Raw genomic sequence first — 11089 nt, 5'->3', positions numbered from 1 at the left:
GTGTTTGCGTCTTGACAGGAAGGGAGACCTCTGTAAATTTCTGCTGATAGGTGTCATACATTTTTTAACAGGATGTGATGTAGTGATAGAAATATTTTGTGGTGGTTTTTCAGTGGTGGTTAGTGTAACGATAGAGGAGGATCCAAGCATGAGAGGACTCATCTGGTGATATGGTGCTGTGAGCCACACCTAAACAGAGGAAGTACTGTTTTGACTGCTCTGTGCCTTTGATACCGTGTCAGGTACAGTAAATGTCATTTTCTTACAAGTAAATGTCTATTTTCCTACTTGAATTGATGTTTTTTGTGATATGTTTGCATCAGCAGATCTGTGAAAGGAGGATGTGCAATTTTTTTTGGTATCGAATTCTCAACTAGTTGATATGCTTTCAGTTAAGCAGCAATCATGATTTTTTTGTTTTTGATTGGATGAGGACACCTTGGTGTTAGATTGTTATTCTATGCGAAAGCACCTTGTTTCTGATAGAGATCTGATGCTATTTGTATTATGTATTGTCACAGCAAGGACAACTTCTCTGAATACAGTTTGCAACCTTAGATATACACAAACGCATGGACAAATACATTCATCCCTCCAGTTGTGTGTCTGAACTGTGTCCAGTAGTTCTCTTCAGATTTTCAGGTCTTTGTGTACATGTGAAGCTTCTGCATCTAATAAACAATGATACCAAACTGTATACTTTTAAACCTAGAACGCTAACGTTAAAATTAGTAGCACCATCACTAACATCAGGTATATTTTACCTGGTATATTATTACTGATAAAATATAGTTTTCATCAAAACATATTACAGTACACTGTATGCCAAATTGAATTAAATTGAATTGAATTAAATTTTCCAATTGCATCCATCCATGGAGCCTATCCCAGCAGCCTTCAGGTGAGACGTGGGGTTCACCCTGGACAGGTCACCAGTCCATCTCAGGACCAACACATAGAGACAGACAACCATTCACACTCACAGTCACACCTACGGTCAATTTAGAGTATCAATCAGCCTCGTCCTCTCTTGATGTCTTTGGACTGTGGGAGGAAGCTGGAGTACCAGAGAGAACCCACACAGGAACAGGGACAACATGCAGACTCACACAGAAAGATCCTGTTCTGGAGCCGGGGCTCAAAACCATCTGGTTGTGAGTGGACAGTGCTGACCACTGCACCACCGTCCTCCAACTATGCAATGTCTCATAAAATGAAAAAAGGTACCATGGGGGACCCTAGAAAATGACATGATAAGAATCGTGTGGGTGAAAATGACCTGACGTTAGTGTTCTAGGGTTAAGGGAACTGACAGAGGTACGCTGGTCCTAACAAAATCCTGTTTGTACCAAGCAGTTGGGTTATTGGCAAGCTGAAAGCCATCTCAAAACTTGACATGGACAGTTTACAATACACAGATTGCAATATTTAAGCTATGCAAAGTTTGCCATTAAACCACAACTAACCTGAGCAAATATCTAATCAAACAGCCAATACGTCTAAAAGCTGAAGAGTGTATTTAACAGCCCAGAACAACCACCTTCATGGTTGTTCACAAATAAAACATGTTATCAAACCAATTATCAGGGGAAAAAAAAAAAAAACCTACTGGGCAAAACTGTTGTTTAAAGTTCACTTGGTCTCAACTTCATGAAGTGTGTCCCCCAAAACTGATTAAGAATATTTTAGAGAAGTCATGATTACTAAAATAATTCCTATCTGAAGAAGGAAGTGAGAGCAGCTGGGAGGAACGATAAATGTTTCAGGAAAGGATGATCGAAGGAGAAAAAATATACATTATATAGTTTTGAAAAAAGTACAAGTTTCAATATGACTTGTAGTTTTTTAAAATTGGTTTACGACATGAAACTCTGACAATTTCCATCTGATTAGAAATACGAGCACACTAAACACAGGAACCACAATATAAAAATTAAAAAAAGGTACAGCTTAGTTAATTTAAAATTCCTGACATCAGAATCAAATAAGAAACAGCCAGTGACAGTTATTTTTTTTTTATTTTTTTATTGATGCTGTTTATGTGTGCATTAAAAGTGGAATGGAAACTAGACAAGTCATCATCCACGGGAGGGAAATGACACTCAAGCCTGGAAACCATGACTTCATTTGCAGGTCTGATTCTGACTGAAAACAATGGATGCTGTGAATGGACCTCCGCTCTGTCTCCTCTTTCTCCTTAAAGGTACGTCATGTACCCCCGCTCACAACAATTAGAACAGCAAATTTCATACTAATAGTTGACTTTAAGGTTCTTCCGTGCCACTCTTCTCTATTTATCTCACTTTCCTCTGCATCTTATTCCAGTTTTCCACATCGAAGCCTCTTCTTGGACCGTTCAGATTCCATCCTCAGTCAAGGGTCTACCTGGATCTTGCGTGGTGATTCCCTGCTCATTTAACTACCCACATACAGACAACACTATCACTAAGTTTACTGGGATTTGGTCGGAGTCAGACGGCCATGTCATCTATCACCCCGTTGGCTCTAAAGTGATGGAGCAGTATAGGGGCCGTACAGAGCTGCAGGGAGACGTCAGACACAGAAACTGTTCACTGAAGATTGATCCTCTTAAAGAAAGCGACCGCGGACCTTTTCATTTCAGGGTTGAGATGGAAGGCTATGACAAGTATACTTATAAACACACCACTGTCTCCGTTACAATGATGAGTAAGTAAAATGACTTTCAACAATATCAGTAAATACCAAGTGTTGGTGCCATTAATTGCTTTATTGAACTACTTTGCATTTATGGGATCGGGATGCAGTACTCAATAATATAATCAATTTCATTCTGATGTTGTTGAAATTATATTGTGCAATACCCTTATACTCCCTTTTGAGGGAAAAAAAAGAAAGAAAAAAGTTGTTTCATATTTACAGTGTTTTTACTTCCTTTTTTCCACTTTCTTTTCTTAGAAACAGAACTTTATGACTACAAAACAAAACTTGGTTTGAGAGGTTATTTTAGTTTCTCTTCCTTTACTGTGCCATCATAGCTGGTGACCTTCTCTTCTTTTTGAACAGTTTGGTTTTCAAGACATTGGGGGGCTGAAACCTTATTATTTGATCTGTGTGCAGGTTTGTAATCAGACACAAGATTTGTGATTCAATTTGACAAAATAATTTGAGCTTTCACAGTAGTCCCAAGAGCTTTGATGTGTGTGAGACTCACTTGATCCCAACTTCTTAAAAACAAGGAGTTGTACTATGGGGACAGAGAGAGATAAAGTCTCCTAACCTCCTTTCAATGCTCAGTTGGTCAGATGTTTTAAGTAGCTGGGGACAGACAGACAGACACAGACACAGACACACACACATGCACGCACGAGCACACACACACACACACACGTACCAGTCTGTCCTCCTCACAACACACTGATCCCATGTACAAAAGAGCACAACAGCAAGAACATTTTAAATTTTTACCCACTCACCCTGGTACAAGTGCCTCACAACAGAAGTATCTATCTATCTATCTGTCTGTCTATCTATCTATCTATCTATCTATCTATCTATCTATCTATCTATCTATCTATCTATCTCTCTATCTGTCTATCTATCTATCTATCTATCTATCTATCTATCTATCTATCTATCTATCTATCTATCTATCTACCTATCTATCCATCTATCTATCTATCTATCTATCTATCTATCTATCTATCTATCTATCTATCTATCTATCTATCTATCTATCTACCTATCTATCCATCTATCTGTCTATCTATCTATCCATCTATCTGTCTATCTATCTATCTATCTATCTATCTATCTATCTATCTATCTATCTATCTATCTATCTATCTATCTATCTGTCTGTCTATCTATCTATCTATCTATCTATCTATCTATCTATCTATCTATCTATCTATCTATCTATCTGTCTATCTATCCATCTATCTATCTGTCTATCTATCTATCTATCTATCTATCTATCTATCTATCTATCTATCTATCTATCTATCTATCTATAATAACACTTATTTTTTTTCCTTTACACACCATATCCTGCAATGTGTAACTGTTGTTTTCACCTTGTATGCATGTGTGTGTGTGTGTGTGTGTGTGTGTGTGTGTGTGTGTGTGTGTGTGTGTGTGTGTGTGTGTTGTTTGTGTGTGTGGGTGGGTGGGTGGGGGTTGCAGCAGGAAACCCATCTGAGGTGTTAACACTTTGGTAGGTTTTTGTTAGTCTTTCTATGTGACACTTTGTGTGTAGTTGGGATCATGCATCAGAATGTTAACACTGGTGCTGCAGCTGATGTCATATCATCATAAAATGATGCCTCATTTACCATCGTGTGGTATTTAGGTAACATTACATGATTTCATTGGTCTCATTTTGTCAGTTGGTGCATCTGAAAGTCAAAGAAGGGCACAAAGACACAATCAGATTGGCCTCATTACACAGAATGATCCTAGAAGCTGCTCCTCATCATTGGTCTATGTTGTTCCAGGTGAACTGACTCCCGTCACTTTATCGGTGAAAGAGGCCGTGGGTGGTCAGATCATGAACGCATCCTGCTCTGTGTCTCACTCCTGCCCCGCCTCTCCTCCTGTTTTCACCTGGAGCCACCCTGGACAACAACTTTTCCAATCCCAGCAATTTGACCAGGGCCAGTGGGAGGCAACATCCACGCTGACATTTCCTGCTGCGCCTGCTGATAACAACAAGGTGTTACAATGCACAGTAACATACAAGGGAGGACAGAAACAGAAAACATCCAAGACTCTTAAGGTCATATGTAAGTGTCAGACGGATTTAAAACCGACATCAGAGAAAATGTATATATATGGTATTGTAGTAATGGCCATAAAAATATATCATAAAGCATAAAAGTCAAGATTTTACACATTCAGTTGGTATGCTTGCATCCATCAAACACCACTGAGAATAAATTGGTTTTGAAGTGAGATTTAAAACTAAACAGGACCTCCTAAGCCTGAACAAATAAAAAACTGACACTGACCCGGATCCTAGACTGAACCTAAACACAAGACTAACCAGAACTTCAAAAAAGGACCTGTGATATTTTTTTATGAACAAATGAACACGCACACACACTTATACATTCAAGCACACTATAAATAAGCTCTTGTGACTTCATGAGTCATGGCCTGTCATGTGTTCGCAGGAAAAACTGCACAGTCTCCTTTTGTACACAAACCCTGCTCGATGTCTTTATCCTGCTGAGATGAGGGAATGAGTCCTCATGTGAACATTTCCCTGAGTTTTCCTTTTGCACCATTATGTGGTTAACATGGGAGGTTTTGCTCAAATGTCTCCAGAAACAAGTACAGACAACTATGTGCCTCTCTGGGACACCTTGAGCGTTTCCCTGGTTATCCATTCAGCACCAAAACAGACCAGTAATGACTGTCCCATCAGCTTTCAGCGTTCTCAATGGAAGGTCCTGGACATCCAGAATTGTCACTGTGTCAAAATATTTCCTTTTCAGGTCTTTGACTCTTAAAATTGAATGAGAACCTGATCCTATTTCGTAAGACAACAGTTTATCAAATAGCCTTTATTTAATGACAGAGCAGGTACAGTAATTTAGTTCGTCAGGAAGTCAGTCAGTTCATCCGACTGTGTGGATGTAAGCAAACGCATCAGTGGGAGCTATAATTAGCATGACAGGGTTTTATTTTCCACTGGGACGTAATAGCGTTGTATCAGTGGAATAGCTAGCTAGCTACCTGTAATTGATAAAAAAAAATGGGGGTTTGTGAGAGGACGTGCCAGTGAGCGCCCCAACTTCTATGGGGCCCAAGCAATCACACCACGCTTATTATAACAGCACTGCAAGCCAAGAGGGCCACTCTGTGGCTAACCCACAACGTAACCACGGCACTCGGGGGGGTGCAATTGCAACCATGTAACACCACTGCGCTGTAATTGGGGGCTACGAACAAACCATTATAACACTACAAACACTGCAAATAGGGGCGGTGGTGGGGGTCCAGGTTCCCCTATACCTTCCTAGAAGGCAAGACAGCCCCCTGAGTGCGACCCACTAACCCCTAGTTAAAAGTAGGCCTGTAATAACACTTCAAACATTGCAGGGAAATAACATTCCACACATGGTTTTGAATAAAAGCAAAAAGAACATTACTTGCTCGTTCCATGAATAACAAATGGAGTTACTAGTCACGTATTTTCGATCCAGATGCCCCTGTCGATGTGAGGGTTGACTACAAGGCCAAAGTCAAAGAAGGAGGAAATGTGCAGCTGAAATGCACCAGTGATGCAAATCCTCCTGCCAGGAGCTATGAGTGGCATGATGATGCTGATGCTCAACTGTTCAGGGGGAACCATTACAAGCTGCTGAATGTGTCCAGACACACAGGACCCATATACTGTACTGCCATCAACACACTGGGAAGGGGAACATCAAACCCCGTGCAGCTTAGTGTTTCATGTGAGTAAACAACAAACTAAAGCGTTTAACAATGTTGGTGAGAACTTGCGTGGTTCAACATCTGATGTCTTACAGATGCCCCTGAGATCAAGATGGCATCTTCTTGCTCCTTAGAAGGGGATTCCATCAAATGTGCATGCATTGTGGACTCTCTGCCCCCAAGCGCCGTCCGTTTCCTGCATTCTGACAGAGTCCTGTCGAGCTCCAAGGTAGAGAGACGTGGCTCTATCACCATCGTGACTCTGGAGATAGATTCTGGATTGTCCGGGTTTGTCCACTGTGTAGTGAACAACACACTCGGCAATGCCACCGCCGCGCTCGCTTTACCTGTTCACAGTAAGGAGAACAATGTCTGCGTGCTACACCTCCATATTGCTACCATTTAACAACTGACACCATATGTATTCTGTTTGAACAGATGATATGAAGACTCTCTGGACTGTCATCGCCACCGGAGCCATTGTGATTGTGGTGACGCTCTCAATAGCGGTGCTTATAATTCGGTAGGCATGTTTCATGGCATTAAAAGCATGCGCCACTCTTTACCGGTTTGAGACTGCTTTTAAAGTGTCTTTATATTTCAAAATACATTCAAGAACGCTGAAAGCAAAAATATTGAAATACATCATGTCATTTATGTTTACGTATATTTTGGTATAATGTGGAAATATACATCGAGGAATTGAGTTCAAATGTGGCTCGACTTCTACGTGAGCAGGAAATTGACTGGCAAATATACTGCAAACGTGTATATGGAATGTTCTCAGTCACTCACTCTTCAAGGGACCTAATTATATCCAGTTATTCTAGGTCTAGAAGGAGATCAGGAGACGCGCCACCATCACACGTGGGATCCACAAACGCACATAAAAATGTGGAGCCTCCTCGGCACATCCCAGCTGCAAGGTTTCATATTTTTTACTCAGTGTGGAATAAATAATCACATTATATGATTAGTTTTCCTTGCGACCGCGTGTGCAAATGCAATCAGTGCCAAATGTTTGTTGTTTTCTACATTCTGTCTACAGGAAAACCATGGATGATGATAAAAGGTACCACAGCAGAAACATGAACAAGGTATGTAGAAGCTTATTCCAAGTATTTATTACTTCCATATTTGGTAGAGGGGAGTGAATTAACTTTAACTCTTTTACAGGTTGACTGGAAACAAGAGGATGATGCCATATATGCCAATATGTAACCAGAACAATCAATGTCAAAACTGTTGTAAAAATGTCTGTCACACACACACACACACAAACACACACACCGCATGATTTTTGTCTCACATACACAAAGGCGCTTAACGTGTGAAGAACTCACGCACTCACATATATAGTCTTCTACATGTTGTCCACAAATTGTCTGTTTTTCACGACCTGTCTGATTATTATGTACAGTATGTGAAGTTTCACAAGTCACAAAATGGTAAGCATTACTTTCTTCTTTAGTAGTCAGATTTGTTTTATCAGAATAACAATTAGTTTAAGGTCATATGGAAGTGTCAGATGAATTTAAAACCAGTTTATAGGCGATCGGCAGCAAAAATTAAACCCCTTGTTTTCTCAATCCTCTTCAGACGCTTTGTTATTTTGCTTCTGGTAAGAGGAGAATACAGCTTCCAGTGCTGACTGAAGAGGTTACATGTAAGATCTCTTCATGTCTGCAAGGCATGACTGGAGTGAAATGTGTTCCGTACCTTCGGAATCATATTCCAGTTCTCATGAAAAATGGGTGAAGTTCACTTTTGTCATGAGAAAGCAGAGAAATTCCAGAGAGTTCCAGTAATGGGTTGAAGATTTAATGAGCCAGACTATAGATTACATTAAAAGACAGGTCAACAAAGGGGTTTGGTTAATGCTATTACATGATGTCAGCACAAACATAAGCAGCTTTTCATTTGAAAAGAAAGGTCCTCCAGTCAATTAATGAGGGTGAATGGCCATCCATCATTAAAGGCTGGATTAAAGCAAACCTACAGAAGATATCCATGACAGACGGATCATAGGATTATGTGAGTTTAATGTATGACGCTTGCATAATTTTGCAAACACCATTCAAATCTCAAATTCAAATGCCAAATCAAAGCCAAGGACATTTTCTTTCATTTATTGTCCAGACCTTTGGGTGTGGGTGTGTTGGTTTGTATGCCTCAGAAATTTTATACTCACATTAAAGGGTAGTATAATACATTTACCAACAGATTGAATGTCACAATTCAGTTGACCACAACACTGTAGTTAAGAGTTCCCGTGCGTGTGCGTGTGCCTGTGTGTGTGTGTTTCGATCCATTGTGTAGGTGTGTGTATGTGTACCAGCAATGGTACTGTACAGTTAGCAGCACAATTGGGAACAGGACAGAAAATGGGATTTCTATTTTATCTCTGAAATCAAGCAGAAACCATGAAACTATGAAAACTATGAAAATGTTGTCCTCTTACAAATTGTATTTTCTTTTGATGTACGGTCTGTTTATGAAATTGTTAGCTCCATCTGTCCTGATGCTACTTTTCATCGATTAAGAATAATCCACATTTGCATATATGCGCTCTGTGTGATCCAGACTTTGGTCCATCTGATCTGTAGGGTAATGCAAAGATGGAAATTACAGGTCACGGTGAGGTTACCTTTCTTAAGGAGAGTATGGGAGTTGTCAGTGGTTTGTGTCTGAGCGACAGATGTGTGTTTTACCTTTAAGTTGATGTCAAAGGGATCATGGATCGTTTTCACTTCAGGAAGTTCTTTGTTGTCTTGTGTCTTGCACAATTCTCTTCTAAAATAACAAAATTAAAAGAAAGGTTAATTGCTCTGCATTTCACATCACGTGGCGTTTTCACGTTGTATGTCCATGGTCACATTCTATCACAAACACACCTGTCGTGATGCATTTTATGTCAGGTAACAATGTTTGGTCAGAGTTAAAGAGGAGAGCATTTGTGGCAGGAATGCTTTTGGAAAAATCAGCAGTGTATTTGTGAGCTGGTAGTTTAGTGCTCTGTATCTCTGACGACAAAAACAACAACAACAAAAAAACACCAGCAACAACAACATGAATTCTGCATGCATTAAAATAATCCATTTCATACTACCTGACAATGACACCTCTTGATAAATAATTCCAACTTCAATTCATTGTCATTGCTGGCAATTACAGAACAGGGAGACAAAGGCTTAGCATTAGCTTAACCTTAGCTACAGCTGTATCGTACCTTCTGGCTGGGTTTTCTGATGAGCGGCTAAAAGTTGACATCGTATCCAGATTCCTCCCTGGTAAAAGAGTGTGACCTGTAAACATAGATTATAATGCACATTATGACACATTATCACGTACATTCTAGCAAAATTTTGCATTGAAACGCGTCATAAATGATTTTAAGGTATTCATATTAACATGATTTGCATATTATTAAAGAAGCAATATTTTAGCGCTGGTGCTACTCACCTCCTGCGTCTGTAACTGATGAAACCAAATACACCGATGAGAATGAAAACAGCAGTGACTGGTACAAAGATGGATACATACAGTTGGCCTTGTGTAAACTCTGAGAAGAGAATCAACACAAGTACACACAATGCTTGTTTTGGTAATGGAAACTAACGTCAAGGTTTTAAACCAAACATCAAACCTACAGTATGTTTCATCGGTGGGCACAAAATTAAAAAGTTTATGAGGATTTTCATGATAACTGTTACTCTCCAGTGATGAAAGAATACATTCATAAACTACATATGAATTCCTTGATTTTATTCAGGTTAATAGATTTTGGTATAAAATCTTGTCCTTAGGGAGAATCCGTTGTTAATTTTCCTTCATTCAATCATACGAATATATTTTAAACTCCTGATTAAGAAGTGTAACTGTGATGCTTACCAGACGCCATAATGGACACAGAGTTTGTCTGCTGGCTGAAGTTGTTTGCGACAATTCTCAGACAGATGAAGGGTTCACTCTTCATGATATTTCAAATCTTGAGGGAGCACTCCCCGTTCTTTTTATTCCCAACCAGCTCTGTTTTTCCTCGGTACTTCTCAGCCACGAATGTGTGATTTGGGTGAAAAATAAACGCATTCTCATCCTTATTATCGACTGGCATGTGTCGTGTATTCGATTTATTTCCCTCAGATATCATCCAGTAGAGCTGAACTTTGTTTCTGTCCTGTTGAGGCAAATAGGTGAAGTTACATGGGATGGTCACATCTGATCCTGACTCTGCATGAATTGTTGTTGCACTGACATTGACATGCACTGTTTGACCTGTGGGGGAGAAACCACACCAATAAGAATTCATGTGTATCATTGAGATGAAATTAAAGAAACCCAAAATTCAACACACCTCTTGAATTAGAAGCCAGGATCAAGATGAGAACCAGCTGCAGATTTCTCCGATCCATCCAAGGCTCTCTGAGATTAACCATCAGTCCTTAAGTCACATTCCGATGACTCTGTACCAGAAGCAGCTGCAGTAAAATGGCTGGTTGTTTAAATTCAAGAGTGAGCCAGAAGAAGTTAGAGCTTCTTCAAAATGTCGTCTTAGATCTCAACACTGCTGTGAATTCGTAGGTACACGTCCTGTTAGATTGTGGTGGTGATTATAAAAAGGAAGCTGAGTGAATGCTGCAACTTAAATCAACATTATCAAAAATATGTG

At 39.7% G+C, this 11089-nt stretch overlaps 1 protein-coding gene across 3 annotated transcripts; it reads left to right on the top strand.

The window, feature by feature from the left end:
- The first annotated feature begins 15 nt into the window (after positions 1-15).
- Positions 16-10527, top strand: LOC147253524 (sialic acid-binding Ig-like lectin 13). Of its 3 annotated transcripts, none has more exons than XM_086218729.1 (10): positions 16-242; positions 2134-2203; positions 2326-2688; positions 4476-4763; positions 6189-6440; positions 6516-6776; positions 6859-6943; positions 7251-7346; positions 7469-7517; positions 7597-10527. In XM_086218729.1, the coding sequence occupies exons 2-10, from the start codon at positions 2155-2157 to the stop codon at positions 7639-7641; spliced, it is 1488 nt and encodes a 495-aa protein (XP_086074855.1). In that variant the 5' UTR covers positions 16-242; positions 2134-2154; the 3' UTR covers positions 7642-10527. The 3 variants fall into 3 exon arrangements, with proteins under 3 accessions (XP_086074855.1, XP_086074857.1, XP_086074856.1); XM_086218731.1 differs by having other exon boundaries at positions 2056-2203; XM_086218730.1 differs by lacking the exon at positions 16-242 and having other exon boundaries at positions 1621-2203.
- The last annotated feature ends 562 nt before the right edge of the window (positions 10528-11089 follow it).

This window comes from Aulostomus chinensis, chromosome 11 (assembly GCF_037954235.1).
Source record: "Aulostomus chinensis isolate RoL2024-O1b breed Wild chromosome 11, RoL_Achi_v1.0, whole genome shotgun sequence".
Classification (NCBI taxonomy): domain Eukaryota; kingdom Metazoa; phylum Chordata; class Actinopteri; order Syngnathiformes; family Aulostomidae; genus Aulostomus; species Aulostomus chinensis.
This window is presented reverse-complemented; position numbering and strand designations above follow the sequence as displayed.